This window comes from Frieseomelitta varia, unplaced genomic scaffold (assembly GCF_011392965.1).
Source record: "Frieseomelitta varia isolate USP_RPSP 00005682 unplaced genomic scaffold, Fvar_1.2 scaffold_638, whole genome shotgun sequence".
NCBI lineage: Eukaryota > Metazoa > Arthropoda > Insecta > Hymenoptera > Apidae > Frieseomelitta > Frieseomelitta varia.
Window position 1 is genome coordinate 60,632 of NW_025110410.1, and position 20,963 is coordinate 81,594.

Consider the following 20,963-nt stretch of genomic DNA (forward strand, 5'->3'; position numbering starts at 1 on the left):
AAGGAATTTGACAATGATTTCCGTATACTAACGTCGCATCGGTTACGCTTCGGAGACACGAACGTTTCTAGCAATCAAGCAATTACGATCGTGGAAAATAGCAACTAGGGTGTTCACGATTCTTGCTAATGTTCATGACAACAGGAACACGTTTAAGTGGTCGTATCTGAGGAAGCCGTGCGATTTTAGCTGACTATTCACTGTAAGACTTACTATGTTAGCAAAGAAATATAATATGATAATTCTGATATGTTGTATGATACGATTTGAGCACGTATGTACTGCTGAATTATTTTTTATAGTAAACAGAAAAGAATATATTTAAATTGCTACTATAGATACGTATATAAAAACCATATTATTCTAAAATAATAAAAAATATTGTATGATAATTTCAATATAAATAAATAGTTAAATTAAAACATTCTGTTTCTGTGCAAATCAATCACTTTATAAATTCATAATCTGGCGATATTGCATTATACATTATTGTAAATTAATACTTATAGTATAATATATTTATTTTTATATATTATATGTACTAATAATTTATTTGTAACATGTTTTATAAAATATTTTTATTTTATATCTAATAGTTTCATACATAATGCAACATTCAATTAACATTTAATGTAAATTTACGTGAAAATTGATAAAAATACAAAGCAGAATATTTTAATTTAAACATTTATCATGTTTTTGGTACTTGAGCGAGCTGAAAAAAATTCATTCTACGATTCTACGATACGATGTTTAATAAGTTAAATTAAAATTCAATAAATTTGCAAAAAAGAATTCCAGATAAATCTAATAATCGCATAAATGTTTATTTATACCTGTTTGGGAACAAATATTAAATATTTTGTTTCGAGTAACCTCTCAACGTATTAACATTTATTTAACTCAAACTTATCGACTTCACTTACCAAACATTCTTATCTCTTCATTGAACATGCTTAACTTTTCCTATTCGTTTTCCTTTGCTAACTCTTTCATTCACTTATCATCTTAAATGTTTTCCTTCCATACGTGTTCCGCGTGTACGCTGTTTCATTTTTGAATTCCTAACTAGCTGACGATAGAATTTAATGACTGTCGGAGAATGGATAGCGAAAAAAACATTCTAACGATAAATACCACGATAACAATTGCAAAGCAGGTACTTGTGCATATGAATTAAAACTAGCCGTAACTTGAAGCATCTATTCTTCCATGTTTCAATAAATTATCAATAATTGAAAAGGTGGAATTGAAACAACGCTGTAAATTTTGGAAAAAAAACTTTCTGCTTGTTTATGCGGAGGTCGAGATCAGAAAATATGGAGGGAAGTATTATCAAAATTTATACAATTGTCTGTATTTCGTATGTTCAATATTCTCAATTTTCAATTATATCAATCTGGTCATTCTAATCAAAGGATACTGATCTTTCCTACCGTTTCATGTAAACCATCTAATCATCTTCTCTTGAAATGTAAAATTCTTTTTATTGTTAATTAATGGGTCTTTGGAATATTAATCTTGCTGCGAACCCTCGAATTTTTTAAATTCCAATGTTATACTCAGTTTTGCAAATAAAGAGGATTTACAAAGATATTTAAGAAGATATTTTAAGAAGAAGTTTAAGATGAAACATAATCGAGGAATCATGGATGAGAATTTTTTCGTACTTTGTTTAAACTTGAGATATTTTTTAATTTTAGAGAAAGTGGATCAAAAATGATTGCAGCAGGATTAATCTAAAAAAAAACTATTTTTGACACTTTGACAGCCGTATTATTTCCACTCTTTAATTATTGCTATAACTTTCTTTACAATTCCCATTTAGGAAATAATTGTTACATAATACGTTTTACGTAATATACTCTTATACTTTAAAATATTTCATACTTTTTGAAACATTTAAAAAAATTATTGGACAATTAGTTACGCTATAAATACGTTTCACTATAAATCGTTACGCTATAAATCGTCAAACAAGTTACTAAAAGAACGTTAAAATATATCTTCAACGAGATTTAACTACATATTACACAGCGGATATTTATGTGTTTACTTTTTTTTTTAAATACTAAAACGCTCAGAATGCGCTAATAATATACAATAATGCAACATATAAAAAATATAAAAAATATTCAATGATAAAATATCCAAAAAATATCTGCTGAGGTTCTGTCGTTTTAATTCTACTCTTAAAGCACGAGTTTATATCAATTTCTAATCTAACAAAGGGAAAATAAAAATTAACTTGAAATGTGAATTAAATATCTAAAGTTCTATTTCTTCGATTCCATTCGTAAAATATACATCTGTATGAAAATGAAAAATGAAAAATTGAACGCAACAGGCGACAATAAAATACGAAATATCCAGTTTCAATAAAAGAAATATCTGCTGAAGTTCTACTTCTTCCCTTCGTGGAATATCCATTTGTTCATACAAGTATGAAATAACAAGTATAAAATGATAATGAAATAAGAATCCAACACCTAGAACGAGCATCTATTAAATTCCACCGTTCGTAAAAGTTTCCGTATAAATATCCTCGACATGCTGTACGACATACTCTCAATGTGAAATACAACGTAAGGAAACTGATGTCACTTACAACTTCTGCGTCCATAATCCTGCCAACTGGAAACGGATCCTCGACTCATGTGAACTTCAGCTTCCGGTGCTATCCGATTTGAAAACGCGTGCGATCGCGCGCGATGGGACGACACGTACAAAAAAAAAAAAAAAAAAAATAGAGATGTGTCAGTCACGTGGCGATACACGGGGAGATAGATACACCGCGACGAAGATCCAAGCAGCGAAAAGAGATTCTTCTCGTAAGTGGCAAGCTTTTTGCGTTCCACGGTAGCGCACCTATCTCGTTCGAACAGGTGGCACGCAATTAGTCGTTCTACCTACAATGCAAGACGACAATGCTGGCCAACACATCGAATGCACGTTGTGCCCCCACTTTTTTTCAATCGTTGCCGCGGAATCGCTCTATTCTTTCTGTGCAATCCTTTCTTGCTTTTCTTGTTTCTCATCTCCTCGCGTTACGCCGTGTCGCACGGCAAAAAGCACACCTCACACTTGAAATTACACGCACATGCTGACAAAATTTGAGAAACAGCGAATTAGCAATTTGAATATCTTTCGGGAGTTTTTGGGGACAAAGTTTAGAAATGTTCTGTTCGAACGAAAGCCGTTCGATATAATTGAGAGTAATAAGTTCTCTCGGAGATTTCAAACTCGCTCTTTTTTTAATCTTAAATGGTTTTAATATATTTCTTATCGGATCGATGTTGTCTGTAAAAAAATATATATATATATATTTTATTTTTATAGACAACATCGATCCGATGAGAAATATATTAAATAATATATATTATATATTATATATATTATATATTATATATTATTAAATATTATAATATTATATTATATTATATATATATATATATGTTAAACTGTTTATTATCGGAAGATTATTCATTTGGTAGATATTTTTAGTTCTAGTATAGTTTAATTAGTTAGTTTGATATTAGTGTTTAATATCATTTAGTAGTTTAGTTTCCAGTAAAATTGCAATGACATTCAATCGACTTACTTCGACCATTTTATCTTGACCATTTCTTGAATTTATTTGTACCATTTCATTTTATTTGCTAAATCTATGATAACTTCTGCCATTTTATATTAATTCATTTCAAAAGCAGGCCATAAACGAAGATGTCGTCTAAAATCTTGTAAGCTTGCTCCTGGCATGCAATATTCTTTGACCTGTATTCTCCCTTGCATCTTGAAAAATGTGCAAACTTCTTTCATCGAATGCATTCTTATCTTGCCTACAGCTACATACACGTTTCACAACCCTTTGATATTTTCTCTGAATAAAATTTTGTTTCAAATTAAATGATAAACTACCTAATTAATGGATTTATAAATAGACTGTGGACTTCCATACGCTTATGGGAAATTTAAAACTGCAAAAATAGACAGAATATAATATAAAAGAATATACGAAATATTCAAATATTTTAAAATGATATTTTAAATAAAGCATATTTTTAGATTGAAAATCGAAATTTGCATAAACATACATTATTATATAATGTATTATATATAATACATTATAAATGTATTAAATAAAAAAAAATTCGTATAGATTTTTACAATAAAATTCTCCTCTGTTAAATAATGTTTATACAAAAAAAAAAAACTAAATATTATATGCGTTATATTATATTTTACCACTAGGTAACTACAGCATTTCGGAGTTATATATATTTATTTTTGCACGCGATATGTATTTTGTGAATTTTTACATTCTTAAATTTTTCACAAACATTCTAGTCTCGTTATAAACTATAATAAACAGAATAACAGAGTAATATAAAGAATAAATTGTCAAATTAACAAATCAAGTGAAATAACTAAACTTTACGAGTTACGTTTTCAAATAATTACACAAACGATCATTTCACGTATACAATTATTGAATAATTAGAATGTGATTAACCATTGATATGACTATTAAATTGGACTCATAAGCCAAACAATATAAGTCATTCTTTATTAAAAATTACTTGCCCCGTGCAAATATATTTGATGAAAATCTTCAATTCATGGAATAGTTTTAGTTATAATATCATAATAATTACTGTATTATAATGACTAAACTGTTTACATTTTTAATAACAAAAAAGGATATTTGCTTGGCGTAAATTATTTCTCATGAGAAATGACTTACATTGATTGGCTTTTGAGCGCAAATAATTTCACAATACAAACCTATCATCGCAAATATCAAAATTCTAATGCTTTGAATGAAGATTAAATCCCCTTTAATTCAAAATTAATTCACATTCAATCCGAGTTATCTATCATTCGTCCATCTAGTCAGCATGTCGCTAGCTTGAACCAAAAATTTAAACTTATTTTTCGTTAAAAATAAAAGAATTTGCAAACCCAATCATTTATCTTTCCGTCGTAGGTATTAATCTCTTGCTACCACATCAATTTGGATTTATACCAAGGAACAAAGTTGAGTTTAAAAAAACAAGGAACGCCCGGAAGAGTAACAAACAATTGATAAACATAAAACAAACACACAGACTTTCCTTATTCATGAACGTAATTTATTTGTGGCATCGCACATTCGAAACACAAACAACAATCTGTATACCATGCGGCACGCGGGCCACTTAAACCAGATTGAAGTAATTAGATCGACGTGATCGAATCAAAAGAAACCGACAACGGGTCTCTCTCTCTCTCTCTCTCTCTTTCTCTCTCGAGCTAACGAATCTCCCCGCTTCCACCTTGCAACATCAAATCGTGACACGAGCGACGCGAGTGGCCTGGCTGGCCTACAAACGCTCGCAAGGAAAACCTTACACACAAAAACCCGTGGGGGGAGGCCTATCAATCCCAATTGACATCGAATCGGAAACGCGCGCGCCGGCGACCACCAGAAGAGACCTGAATTGCTCGGGCTTTTCAAACATTAAACGAACACACAATGGTTTCTAGTTGGAGAATCGGTGACAGACTCGGGAGGTGCCGGAGGATTCACAAAGTAGCTTGTGGCATCTCAATTTCCATTGATGCCTTTCGGGATTGGCCATTGACGTTGCGCTTCGCGTCCGTCACCGACGGTTACCGGCCGTGATTAGGCCCTTTTGTGACGTCTGTCCGACGGAATTGGATAATGGACGATCCCAGCCGATTACGCGGCTAAGTGGATCTAAGCGCTTTGAATCCGTGCTTCGGACACCAATCCGAATGCCACGGGCTATCTCCGTCACGTGGTCCGTTCAAACGTTTTTCATCCCCCACGCGCTCTGTTACAATTTCTTTCCTTCCCTTTTCTCTTTCTTCTTTTCCTCTTTTCCTTTTCGTTTCGCGCGCACGTACCTACGCACGCAACGTTTTTCGTTTCAACGTTTTCTTTCGCTTCGTCTCAAGTGGATCGTGATCCGTGAGCCGGCTGATCCAGCTGGAGGGCAGTTGGCCAACGACCGCGTCCGAACGCGGTCCTTTCGCATTCGCAAATACTTGGGATATACTTGGCTGGCGGTATCAAGGTCAAACGACAGCTTCGATCGAAACGGTCGTAAGCGACGATACTTCGAAATAGGCGTGTCACATCGGTGTTAGATCGTTGTCCACCGCATGCAAGTACGGACGTGTTGGATAAGGATCGCCAAGTAAGTTTCGACGTGAGAGGCGTCGGTGCCGCGAAATACTGGAATGATACTGTGTAGTTCGATTATTATTGGCTATCGATTGGCTATAGGAATATCCCGAGAAACCCACGCCTCGTGATATTAATTATACGAACGGATAAAGTGGGACAGACAGGGCCTGCGTGTTACGGTGACGAACGAAAAGTATAAATATACTGAACATGAAAAATTGCCGATGTCTTGGAGGCTCTGGTTAGAACTGGATTGCGGATTTTTATGCATTCATGAAAAACTTGGATGCAAACTTTTATGCATTTATTGAACACAAACTGCTTCAAGTACAATGCTTGTTATGATATATTTATAATATGTAAAATATGTAAAATAGGTTTCTACATGGGGTCCATTTTTCAATTTATTTTGAAAATATACAAGTATGGAACATCCGTAGTCCAGTTATAACTTTATGAAGAAAAGAAAATCGTACAACAATCCACTTGGAACCTAGTTGAAACATTAGAACTAGCAAAATGGCCAAAATTACCAATGCATAATTTGCTTCGGAGTAACTTTCGTAAACTGACAACGGTGCACTTTTAAAGACTTGAATGATCTTTCGTAAAATATATGAACAAAAGTTTATATCCTTTATTTCGTTACAAACTTTTTCGAATTTGTTTGAAAAAAGTTTTGTACTTTAATCTAGTCTAAAATACGATATAAAAACATAATAGATGGCCTTTTCAACGCTAGAATTATCCAAGTAGTCAAAATGGCCAATTTATAATGTTTGTTAGAAATTTTAGAAGATATAAAATATAATAGATAGCCTTTTTAACACTAGAATTATCCAAGTAGTCAAAATGACCAATTTATAATGTTTGTTAGAAATTTTATAGTAAAACGCTGTATTTTTGGAGACTTAAATAATTTCTCGTTATATGTATGAATAAAAGCTTACGTGCCCTATTATGTTATAAAGATCAGTGATTTTCTTGATTTAATATCTCTGATAGAAATTTCAGAATTTAGAAAGACGGACTTTCCAACCTCACAGTTTGAAGAATAAAATTTTTCCTTCCTTACGATTTTGATATCGATGTATCCCAAACATGTTATCATATGTTCTTAATATTATTATATCATTATTAAACTGCGGATTTTTATATATTTTATGTATTTTCAAATGTGAAATTTCACATAATACACAATGAAAAAAGATATAATCTTTTTTTTATAATATTTAGCGCACAAAACAATTTCCTATTCTCTCGGCTATTTATCATATTCTCAAAATTATCGTAACCTTCGAGGTATAAAATACCATTGTATTCGTTAAGACACAAACGTTGGTATGCGAAAATAAAATTGGCAATCTTAATTTATAAACACGAAATACTCCACTGTTTTAAAATACTGTCGAATATCTGCGTTTATTTTGAATTTTCGAAATTTTACTTTTCCCCTCAGAGTGTAGTTTCAATGAGGAATTTAAAGAATTTTAGTCTTGATCATCTGCCGAATCTCGATTTATTTGTTAATTAAGATCCTACTGTATTTAAAACTTTAAATACTAAAATTTAATCAAAATTTCCTTCCAGCATTCGTCCTAACGTTCTTAGTATTATTGAAACATTAATTGGTATAATATGAAATATCAGTTAATATTTAACGAAATAACTTCTGGATGAAGTAATCCAGTTTCGTTTGGTTTTGTACAACAGGCTGAAATTCAACTAAATAACTAGTTTTACTCTGCAGGAGAACCATGAGGTGGATAGCAGCAATCGCTGGCTTTTTCCTGATCTTCATCTTTCCACGGGATATCGAAGCCCGTGTAAGTAAAATCACTTTAAAATTATTTAAAATTTAAGAGTCTCATGGTGGGACTCTTTTACATTCATTCGACACACACTTCAAATCAAAAGCTTCAAACTCTCGTTTTGACATTTTTAAACGAAACAAACTTCTCCGCACATTTTTCCGAGAAATAATATTGTACGACAAATGCAACAAATTCTAGAAGAATAAAATAAGATAACCGGATGTAATTTGTGGAATTCCAAAGAGAAAATAATCGTTGTCGTAATTTATGCGAACGTAAAATTATTTAAAGAAATAACTGTTGTGAATTCCATTTTATTTTGACAAACAGCCAGAATATGTACAGTTGACACGATAAATCGTTCAGATCGCGAAAGTGTTGTAAGAGTTCATTGAAAATTCATTTTTGCAGACTGAAGCGAAACGCAGTATAGACCTGAACGATGTTTACCTATCGAAAGTAAATCAACGCAGATTACCAACGGAAGTAGTGCCCATCAGTTATCACGTAGAGCTTGAACCTTTCATCGGAAACGACAAATTCAACGGTCGAGTCAGCATCGACGTCACTTGGACAGATATCAGTGACACGATCGTTTTAAATGCTCATCCGGACCTAGCGATCACCAACTACAATGTTAAGATCATTCAGGCATCGTTTGAAGAGAGGTAAGTGAATAAAATCGTAGATGAAAGCACTCTATATTGGATCACTCGAGAAACTACCTCTATAAATCGGAAAAGTGTTGAAAGTTTTTTTGAGAAAGAATTTTAGAACAATTTTAGAACGTTATAATTAATAAATTTAATATCTATTACTACTATATATATATATATATATATATATATTAATGATTATCTATATATTTATAATTAATAACTCTAATATATCGTATTATAATGTGCCAATAAGTTTTCAAAATAGCATCACTAGAAAACTAATCTCTCATTTTTCCTTATTTGATTATCTCTGTTTCAAAATAAAAATAAATATTTTGAAATCTGAATGTTTGATCATAGATACGAACCAATTATAAATAAATTGGTGATGAATGTTAATTTCAAGAATATTGTCAAATATTCCATCGTCACTAATTAATTACACATTAAGAGAACTAACGATTAAATAATAACATCTCCATTCAGATCTACTTCATTGATCTTGAAATTATTCCCCGAAACTAATATCATCTGTGGTTATTGAAAAAAAAAAAAAAAAAAAAAAAAAAAAAGGGAAAAAGGTTTGCCGCTGATGGATGTAAACGTTGCGAGGGTCAGCCGTCGCAATCAATGGCAATCCAGCTACGCAATTTATCTCGAACAGATGTTGAAGAACGGTAGCAGCTGCGAGATAAATCTCGCTTTTACCGGAAATCTGACTACCGACGAAACCAGCGGCTTATTCAGACATGAATATTCCGACTCCAATGGAAAGAAACAGTAATTATAAATTACAAGGTTTCAATTACTGTGACTAAGGGGAACGAGTTCCTCACTCAGTCGTTGCTCTCTTCTCTAGTTCCTTCGTAGCTACAAACCTCAGATTGGACAATGCACAGACTGTTTTCCCTTGCATGGACGAACCTCCTTACAAAGCGGCCTTCAAACTCAGCGTCTTACGGCCAAAGAACATGACTGCCCTTTCGAACACTCCGTTAGAACTTATCACAGACTCGTAAGTAATTCGAATGTAAATTTCTGAGAAATAAAACTAAGTAACTCTTAGTAACACTTGCAAATTTTCCTATATATTATTATTTATAACCGCTGTCGCGGAAACAGAAAAATATGTTTGCATTCTGTGAAAATAAGATGTTAACGAGAAAAGCCGAAATATTCGAATGCGCAGAAATTATTCAAAGTATTAAAGTAAGACAAAAATCGCTTGAATACTGAGAGGATTGATCTTTGCACTGTATTGTGTAAAATATATAATTGTAACACGTTGTTCGTCTAAAAAAATTATAACAAAAATTTTACCAACTATTTCAACATTGAAGCTAAAGAGAATATTATGAAAATTTTAATTACACTGATTACAATTACGGGACATTCACTATATGCAAGTGAGAAAATTGAAGGTGGAAAAATTAGAATAAATAACAGAATGTTCGTTACAATATTCAGCAGATGAAATAAATTTCCCTTTAGTGCCCATTTTTTTTGTTAAATTAAACTCGTAGAAAACCCGCGCTCTGATTGTTTCTCACGATCTAAGCGTTGAATTCTCCAATTAAAAGTCGTTAGAGCGTTAGATTCCACGATGAAGAAAAAAAAAATATTCTCCTTGCGCAGAACCGAGGACCCGAATTTAGTTTGGGATCATTTTGAGCTGACGCCGCAAATATCGACGTACCAGTTAGCTTTGATAGTGTCGGATTTCCAGAACATCTCTCCTACGCAGGAAATCAATGAAATGGATGGAAGAAAGCTCAAGATCAACGTGTGGGGACGAAAGGAATTCTTGGACTCTTTGTCAGACGTTCCTGACAAAGTTGTCAGGATTATAAATTATTTGCAGGACTACTTCAACAGCTCGATTGTTTTACCGAAACTCGATTTGGTAGCGGTCCCTTCGTACGGTGCTACCAAAGCATCTGACAGTTGGGGCCTGATGTTCTTCAAGTATGTATATTATCTAATTTACTCTGTTTCTGTTGATCATACAAGATTTTATAAACTGCAAGGAGAACTTTGCTATTTGACCACACTAACGTTGCATATTTTTTTCAACCGTTGGACCATTTTAGGAAATACTAAATAAGATATCTCAAAAAAGAAACATCATTTTCCTACAATTCGACAAAACGTTGCAGAGTATCAAGAAAGAGTTTGACAGTGAATAGTAAGGTAGAAATATGTATATATCGACTCGCGTTATCAGCATTTCGATAAATATCTAGCTTTTGATGTTCCAACGCGATTTTAGAAATTTGTTTTGAAAGTTTTCACCTCGAATACGTCAGTAGCCATTTCTTTCTTACAGATTTTTCACAATTTTGACTCGTTCCTCCTCAATTTATTAAAATAAAAGACAATAGCATATCAAAAAAACAATAGAACATTTTTTATTATATTATAATTTTATTATCATTAATTGCCTTACTACGATATATCTATGAAATTGAAAAAATTTTTGATGTTATAAATCGATGCAGATTTTTTTAATAAAATATATACACACATTTTTTTATGTCAGCAAGTATTAATATTATTTAATGTGATTAATTATGAATATTCCTATTTGAAAGGTGTATGAATATTCCTATTTATAAATAAATTTTAGCAAATATTTTTACGTCAAATTTGTATATAATTGGTAATGGTGTAATATATATTGGTATTGGTGTAATATATATTTATAGCTACATTTTACTACTTTTTTAAATGAAAACGTTTATAATTTGTAATTTTGAAAGTAATATCCTAAAATAATGTTAAATTTGACAGACAAAACTAACTAAAAATTTATTTTTTATTTCAAAGAGTACCACAGATTATCTTGTATCTTTTTGTAACTTTTTTTTCTATTAATAGTTTGTCTTGCGTTGATTTTAAGCTAACAAATTATGTTTAGTATATAATTGCCATGCTTTACGAAATATTAATATAAGGAATATTAAGTATAGGATTTTATTGAAATCTGGAAGAAAATTTCACGGAACATCCATTTGAGAAATTATTCAAAAATGTGTCAACGAAAAAGTAATTAATAGTCTTATCATAATATATAAAAAAAATTTACAGAACTTGATATCAACGACTGTCGAGACACAGCAATGTGAATCATCCGAAATTTGAATAAGACATATGTACATTTTAATAGAAATTAAATTCACAAAATAACACGTCAAAAATTATCTATAAAATTTGATGTTCTTGCTGTTAATTAATCAGTTTTATTAACAATTTGCTCTTTGAATAACAGCATATCGATACCTGTATCGTGGATTAATTACCAACAACTACCAAATAACTTGCAGAACGATGAAGAATCGAAACTTTGTTTAAAATTACCTATGTTCGATGGTATAAAAACAAAATCAATAACTTTTGCACAAACGTAATGAAACAAATGAATCTCACTAATTTACACAAACATTTCTTGTTATAAAATATTTTCACGAGGAATGATTTGTATCGCGCAGTTGAATATAAAACATTATCGTTTGACCAACAAAAATAACAAACATCATTAGACTGTGGATTTTTATGTAAATTCAAATTTTTTAGAATGTGATTAAGAAAATAGAACCCCGATAGAAAGTTGCCTCAGATACTAAAAATCACTGTACTTTGAATATTTTATGTATTTTTTCACATAAAGTGTGTACCGTGCAATTTTAAGTGCACAAAAATCCACAGTTTTAATTATTTCTACAAGAATTTTTGATATTATTAATTTGAAATCACAATGAGACACGTGATACTTAAAATTTAATTTACTGTTTCCAAAATTGCTTTTTTTTTTAATTATTAAATATTGGAGGTGTTTTACGGATTTTACACGACCTGGACAGGATATGTTCGAAGATACTTTTTCGAATTAAATAAGCCGGATCTCGCTAATTATATTATAAAATAAGGATAATTTGATTGACAGAGAAAGTGAACTGAGCAGCCCATCTATTTGGAATACAGCCTACGAATTGATTTACCAATGGATCGGTCAATACATCACACCATTTCGTTGGAGCGATGCACCTGTTAACAAAGCACTGAATTCGTTCTTAGCCTCGATGACGACGGTGAACGTACGTATAGATCGTGTTCTATTCGTTTACACACGAAGGATCAAGAAATTAATCAGAGAAGCAACATGTCTGTTACAGCTCAATCCAGACGAAATGGAAGGAAAATGGCCAATGACCATGTTATATTCCCTTTATTACGAATTTGGAAAGTTCGAACCTTTCTCAAGGGTCGGTGGCATCAGAAACGAAGCTACATCGGCGAAAAGTAGGATTTTAATGAAACTGTCAGACCTTGAAATCAGTAATGATAAATCTAAGAGTGTCTGAATGTTAAAAATCAGACACTACTTCGGGTTTATAGTACAATATAATTACAGTCAATATTCAAAGTTAATGTAACAAATATCACAGGCCTAAATTATCATATACGTATATCATATATAGTAATTTCTGTTGCAAGAATTTAATAAAATTTCGATTTTTGATGTCGATATCGAAAATGATTGCGTAATAAGAAACATCATGTGAGTAACATTTAATAAGATTTACCGTTTGAAGTGTCCACTAATTTTATACGGTATTGAAAGCAAATTGTCGTGTAATTAACTCGGCGAGTTGCTTCTAATTGCATAAGACTAATTATGTCATTTTTTTTTTTCTCTTCTTCCAGCGGAACTGGTATTCAGGATGTTCAATTACACTCTAGGCAAAGATCTGTTCCAGAAAGGCGTTCGAAATTTCATTCGACAAAATTCGGAAGAGTAGTAATTGTTTTTATCAGTTAGCCGGGAAGCAAATGTAATAACGAAAGTTTAATAATTTATTAAACATGCAGTATTATATTGAAATAATAATTATTGAAAAAATATACGAAATACTTTTCAAATAATTTAGTTGTGAATTTACAGTAAATAATTTTGAAATATTTTTAACTGATTTGCAAAGAGTAGTATGTAGTTTCCTTTTTTTTTGTTTATTGGCCTCATGTTATATTTAATATTTAATTTCCCGCGAAACGTGAAATTTTCAAAATAAGAATGAAAACCGCGCTTATAAGCGAAATTGAGTAACACCATCTTTTGAACTTTTTTAAATTTCAGTCCACTCTCAATCATTGATCAATTTTTTCATATTTCAAATAAATTCTCCTCGATAATTAGGCTTGACATCGTTAAATGACAAAAATTTTCCCGACCGTGAAATAATAACAAATGACTTATTTCAAAAGTTAATACAGCATAACACTGTTTTAGGTATTTTATATTTCAGTAGACAAAAGTTACGCTTGTAACAGACATTGTAATTCTACAAATGTTCATTTGAATCAATTCAATTTCAAAATAAATTTTAAAAGAGAATATATATACATATACACACACAATTTTATCAATTTCTCTATCTTTTGTATCGTAAAGTTAATTACTTTGGCAAATGAGTAGCTCGTTTATCAGAATGTAAATCAATTTGAGAAACCTTGCTTCCCGGCTATTCTTCTCAATCTCATCTTTCACCTAATTTCATTCACCCGTTAAACGTGATTCTTTTCAGAAATCAACGAACCTTTTTCGCAGATGACATTTACAGCCGATTGAACGATGTCGCGGCTGAAATGGACATTTTACCAAACGGCTTGACAGTCAATTCTATCGCGGGGCCATGGACTAATCGTGATAGGGTACCATTGGTCACTGTCATTCGCGAATATGAAACTCAAACAATTACGCTTAGCCAAGTATGTATACGCTTACCCAAGTACACGTTATGTATCCGTAATCTTACCGAGCACGGTAACGCTGTTCACCTGCTCAGGGACGCGAAAACACCTAACGACAGCATGATTTTCCCACGGATAATGCATCAATGAGGAGGAAACGAGGTGCTGAATTTATTTCTAAGCACTTTGAATAAAGTCGATTCTGTTCGATTGCATAAGTAGCAAGAGTATCTGTGCGAGTAAAGATCGGTCGAAACCGAGAGTTAATTGTCGTAAATATTTTAACGGGGAAAATATTAATGTCAATATCTATTAGTAATATTTACAAAGAAAAGAGAACTTTCTCATCTTAGATCGATTCCATTGCAATTTTACAATTATGATTCTATAGAATGATCGATAATAAAGAAACAGAAACTGAAGTTAAAAATCAAATCTACTATATCGATTTTATTCCAATTTTAGAGAATAATAGAGGAGTTATCCACCAATGTTCGTGATATTATTTTTTATTTTCATTAAAATGCAATTTATTGTGATTTTTCACTCAGGGATAGAAGTCACACGGTCAAAATCGGATCGTGTATCATATTTTGTGTTTCAAAACTAGTAGTTTAGTTCATAGCTTCTTCGTTCGAGGTTTTTCTAAATTTACTACTGATTAAAAGAATTATCTTTTGTACAAACGTGACTATAACTTAAACCGGACGGACGTACCGTTTATCGGATAAACGTAGCAACACGATGAGAAAGACTCTGTCCTTGAAGATGGAAAAAATACCGCCCCATCTTCAGAGAAACCATTTAAGTAATCTTAGTGATGTAATATAATTGAAATAAAAACTTTAGAACCTGATAACTTTTCCTCTGAAATGCATTTATATACGATTGTGGATAATTATCGGCTACATTACTATGCGCATATCTCAGAGCCTGAGGTTACACGTTCAACACAGAAATAGCAAGGATAATTATAGCACACAGTATACAGCCATTCATGAAAGTATTTGAACTCTTACAATAGCAGAAACTTTATGTATATATTATGTAAAATTCTATTAACACTGTGATATAACACAAATGCCGTGATTACATTGATGAAATTTGAATACATATAGAAGAGATATTTATTGCAAACGTATAGTAAAAAAAAAATTAGTATACATTAATCTTAATATGGCCAATATTGTATACTTAAATATATGATCACAGTGTATTAATATGTGTATGAGATTTATGTACAAATATCGTGGCTCTATATCTCTACATTAACTTATTGTGTTAGTATATATGGCACACTTTAAATATAATGATTTATCTTCAGCATATACGTGTTAAAAATGATCTCACTGAGTATTCTGGCTCATTGATATAAAAGATTATATTTGTTTAGACGTTTGTGACCTCAGCAAAGTATGCATATACGCGTATTAAATATCTTTTAATTTCCATATACATCTTCAGATTTGTTATAAATTTTACCAATACAGTCGTACTTCGTTACAAGTTAATGAAATTTCGAAATGTTTCCAAAATAATACGTATAATATGTTTATTAAAAATTACCATGAGCATCTGAATACTTTTATGAATAATTTAGACATGAAACTAATATCAAGAATAATTGTTGACTTTTCTCTACAACAAGTACAATCTGTAAACGAGAACTATTATTAAATAAGATACTATTATTAAATACTAGATAATTAACCAGAATTTTTTGTCGTTGAACAAAGTTATTTCTTGTAATTTAGTACTTTAAGAAGATAAACGAATTCGAAGGCTAAATTTTCATCAAAAATTTAGGAAGAAAAACGAATTCAAAAATATAAATTTTCATAAAAATCTGCAATCTAATCATAACAGTCTACACATTTCAAATAACATTGTAATATTGTAATAATTAATATTATTAGTACTATTCAATACATCACTTTTCCCTAGCAATTATCACTCTTCAGTTTTGTACAACTTCGAAGAGTAAATGGGATAATATAATTAATTTAATATAATTTAATTTATAATTAAATTGTTTGCGTTATTCTATGTTTGCAGAAAGTCTACCTCAGGGAAGCTGCACGAGCCTCCGCTCCTAAAGTTTCTTATGAATGGGATATACCGATAGTAATGATGTCCCAAGAAAAATTGGAATTTCAAGCACCTTGTCGCCTATGGTTGACAAAAGGAATTAAAGCAAAGAATTTGACAGATATCGCCAACGAAAATCAGTTTATCATTGTCAATCCGGAGGAAATAGGTATGAAAATTACAATTAAGAGAAAACACTATTTTCTACTGCCAAAGTTTAAATAATTAACGAAATATCTTTATATTAAATAAATTACTAAAAATTTATATTAGTATTTCTTTTTCAAAACTATCTTATGGAAATCTTACGATATACAGCCTAAGTGAGATTAAACACATATAAAAGATATTATCTTAAAATATTCTTAATCAGTATCACTGAATATTAGACACAACACAATAATTTGGATTCCAAAGTTAAATCACTTTGGAACTTGTAGTTTTACTTCGTTTTATTATTAATATCTATCGCGGAGACCGGAAAATACAAAACAAAACCAAATAGCTTAAATTGTACTGTTGAATGCATTAAGTTCCTCGGAAACAGAAGTCAATTATTACGTTTAAAAGTTGAATATTTATTATATTTGATGAAGTTATTACAAAACTGTTTCTAACACTAAAGGATTTAATATTTCTTCTTAGTAGTTTCATTGGCACAATTTGACTTACACATCACTGTACAGAACATTATTGAAAAGAGCTTTTAATATTATTTCAGTAATTTGGCATAAATCACTATGGTTACGTATAACCCAACAATACTATTTAAGATGATTAAATACAGGTATGTTCCCGGTAAACTATGACTCCTGCAACTGGAAAATGTTATCGCAGTATTTACAAGGACCAGACCGAGAAAGGATTCCGGTTTTAACCAGAGCAAAACTCCTTCACGATTCTTGGAATCTAGCATATTCTGGAGAATTATGCTTCGGGATTGCATTAAATATGACTCTGTTTTTGAAAGAAGAAAGAAGTCACGTCGTATGGGAACCAGTCTTTATGATGATCGATCATATCGGTAGACGTATCGAGGGTTTCGATGTATATCCGAAATTTGAGGTAAATATTTTTTTATTTACGTACGTACAACTTCAAATATATATTTCTATCGGGTCTTTATACAGCGCTTTATCATAATCATATCATAATCAAAAATCATAAATTTCTTTTCATCGTTAAAATTTAATCTTAAAAATTTTCCGATCAAAACACACGCAAATATTGTTTGTTATGATTTATCAGTTTTCATTAAATTTTTACTAAACGTTTACTGTGCGAAGCGAATTACTATAAAATTTGAATATTGCGAGAACTTACGAACCAGTGAGATTTATTATTATTATTTTAGGCATATATACGCACTTTATTGAAGCCTCTATACGAAGAACTTAATAAAACTATAGAACAGAATGAACCATCTTGGAAAACTCACATGCGAGGAATGGCGAAAAATTTCCTTTGTCGTGCTGGATACGAACCATGTGTTAACGAAGCAAGGGATCAGTACAAAAAGTGGCTGACGGATAAGGAACCAGATAAAGGAAATCCGTTCGTAACTTTCTTACCCTTGTAACTTTGTTTGTAAACATTTACATTTATGAAAATCATAGTTACTTTAATTTATATTTATAAAAATGCATATTTACAAAAATTATAGTTACTTCGATTGTATCAAAATACATCAAAACGTTGTTCATCAGTGTTCTTTCACAAAGTTGATGATTTCAAATCAGAAATTTAGAAATAGCAAGCTGCTTAACTTATGTATCTCTGCAAAACTTTAATGAGAATTTCAAAATTTCAATGGATATATGAAATACTTTATTCATAATTTACGAAACAACAACTGCAGCCAAAAATGACTTTGTTTTTATGACATTTTATATAAATTATTATTATTATTATTACCATAGTAATGATATAAATTTCTATTTTTTATTTCAGAGTTGCCAATGAATTTATTTGTCCAGTATTTAAATGGGGTTCTGAAGAGGAATGGGAATTTGGACTTCAACGTGTTATAAACTTCCCTCAAAATAGTCCAGAAAGGAAACAAAATGAACGCACATATCTCTTGAAATCCTTAGCTGGTTGTCCAAAAGACACATATAAAATTGAAAGGTATAATCTTCAGTTAATTTGAGAATGTATCGCTATTATAATTTTTACATTATCTAAGAATTAAATAACAGAATTAGATATAATTTTAATTAAAATATAATTCAGTATTTTCTTCATTTTCTCTTCGTAAATGTTGTTAACTATTTTTAAATATATCTAGCTTGCTAGATAAAACTGTATTGAAAGTATACCAAAGAGTATATATAAATTCTTTTTTGTTTCTGATGAAACAATAACAATATTACATCTTGTATTTTCCTTTATATTTCAGGTTGTTAAATGTAACAATTCTCGATCAGAATGGAAACTTTACTGATTCAGATATCCAACTAATTTTTGTTACATTAAGTGGTGGAGCAGCTGGTTACACAACTCTTCTCAACTTTTTAACTGATAACTGGGATACAGTGAAACAGAGATTTGAAGATAAAAAACACCTTTGGTACCGCATGATAGAATCTGCAACTTCTTCATTTACCTGTCAAAAGGGTTTAGATTTAGTTCATAAATTGTACGAAAGCCATTCAGAAGAATTTCCACCCGATCTTATGAATGAAAAAACTTCCAAAACAGAAATAAAAGAATGGAACGAAAAGAACCTTCCAGTAATTGATGCTTGGCTTATGGAAAATCTGCCAAAAGAGGAACTGAAAATTATTCAAGCTTATGCAGTCAACACTACTACTCCCCTTTCGGTTGAACTTGAATTTTGAATTGTACAAAAGTATTAACAATTTAGAAATATGAAAAAGAATTTTTAATTTTCCGGAGTGTTTACAAGCTATATTTTAAACCAATGACACACTGCTTGGTTTAGACATATAAATAATACCAGGACTTCTAACAATAAAATGAAAGATTATTATATACTAAAATATAAATTATGTGAAGTTATTAAGAGAATTAGATTTAATAATAATAACTTGGATTTAATAATAATTTGTTGTTATAATTTTCTTTATTTATTAAAGGTACAAAGCTTTTACCTATGTATAATTGCTATTATATATGTAATTTAAATTTGAATAAACAATACAATTATATACAATGTAAATTTATCAAGATCTGATAAAATTTACAAATAACTTTTATCTGTAAAGAGGAGAACTTCATTTATATCATCTTAATTACTGCTTAATCGAATAAAAATTTAACAATAATATAATAAGCATCTTAATTTTAATTTCTAATTCAATAATAAAAAATCAAAATTTCTAACCCTAAAAATTAATATTTCTATACTCTAATATAGAGATTTCATTATTACATCTTCGAAGAAGAATCAGTCACACTTTCATATATGTGAATATATGTTAATTTAAAATTTAACAAAGTTGTAGTTAATAAAGAAATATATATTTTATTAGCAGTATTTTCAGTAACAAACGGGGCAACAAGGAGTGTTGGAAAAGAAAACCTAACACAGTAACCGGAAGAGCTACTGACAAAGAAAATCTAAAACAATAGCCAGCTAATGAAAGTAAGCTAATGAAAAAAAAATCGTGATACAGTAGCCAAAAGGGCTACTAAAAGAACACTTCCTACTCTCAATAACCAGAATGGCTCCTGTCAAATCTACATCCGAGCAACAAATCGTATCTTGTTTTGCAACACTAACTCTCTAGTACGCTATTAATTATGAAATAGGAAATTTTCAAAATCAAACGCGAAGAGTGCTTCGTCGTTTTTAAAACTCCCGAAGATAAGTACGCAACGCTATTAATCTATGCACTCATGTTTAAAAATGCGCAACACTAATTACAACGCGTCCAGTACAACCATCCTGGAGGTTGCTGATGAATGACCACCTCTGTACAGCTTTTATAGCTGCATCCGGTGATTCAGAAGCAGAAGCAGACTTCCACGAATTCAGTGGAAAAATTTGGGCATTTTATAAACGCAACGCTACTTCAAAAAAAGTGATCATTCCTTATCGCAACACTAATAGGAAATCGCGATGAAATAATGTCGCAACACTAACTCTAAAACTAAATTGAATGAAAATTATTATTGACAATATAAAAGCTACTGTATGAACAAACAACTTCAAATATTCTAACACTCTAATTAATTAAAATTAATCAAAAACAGCGACTCTATATCTAATTTAAAACAAAAGGAAACAAGATAAATTTTACTATGTATAACTCTAAGATAACTTCAAAAACTCACAATCAAAAATCACGGTATCATAATTCGCAACTCTAAAGCAAACACGATCATCATTTCTTCGCAACTCTAACTTAAACCGTAAATAATTTCTCAATAACACTAATAAACAGGTACAAAACTACCTCGCAACTCTACTTCAACCCGTAATTAATTTGTCGCAAC

The 20,963-nt window shown here is 30.9% G+C and overlaps 1 protein-coding gene across 1 annotated transcript; it reads left to right on the forward strand.

Annotated features, from left to right (window-relative positions):
• Positions 1-5,982: 5,982 nt before the first annotated feature.
• On the forward strand, positions 5,983-19,797 carry LOC122534763 (aminopeptidase N). Its single transcript, XM_043665714.1, has 15 exons — positions 5,983-6,203; positions 7,944-8,019; positions 8,419-8,675; positions 9,240-9,446; positions 9,526-9,681; positions 10,302-10,631; positions 12,610-12,760; positions 12,839-12,965; positions 13,371-13,461; positions 14,249-14,432; positions 16,470-16,671; positions 17,290-17,567; positions 17,857-18,056; positions 18,453-18,629; positions 18,901-19,797. The coding sequence occupies exons 1-15, from the start codon at positions 6,169-6,171 to the stop codon at positions 19,340-19,342; spliced, it is 2,913 nt and encodes a 970-aa protein (XP_043521649.1). The 5' UTR covers positions 5,983-6,168; the 3' UTR covers positions 19,343-19,797.
• Positions 19,798-20,963: the final 1,166 nt, after the last annotated feature.

Excerpts from the sequence above, each read along its gene's own strand:
- LOC122534763 (XM_043665714.1), top strand. The coding sequence starts at position 6,169 with ATGCAAGTACGGACGTGTTGGATAAGGATCGCCAA. Across the intron at positions 8,676-9,239 it reads CAGGCATCGTTTGAAGAGAG|GGAAAAAGGTTTGCCGCTGA; the intron begins GTAAGTGAATAA and ends AAAAAAAAAAAG. Across the intron at positions 12,761-12,838 it reads CCTCGATGACGACGGTGAAC|CTCAATCCAGACGAAATGGA; the intron begins GTACGTATAGAT and ends TGTCTGTTACAG.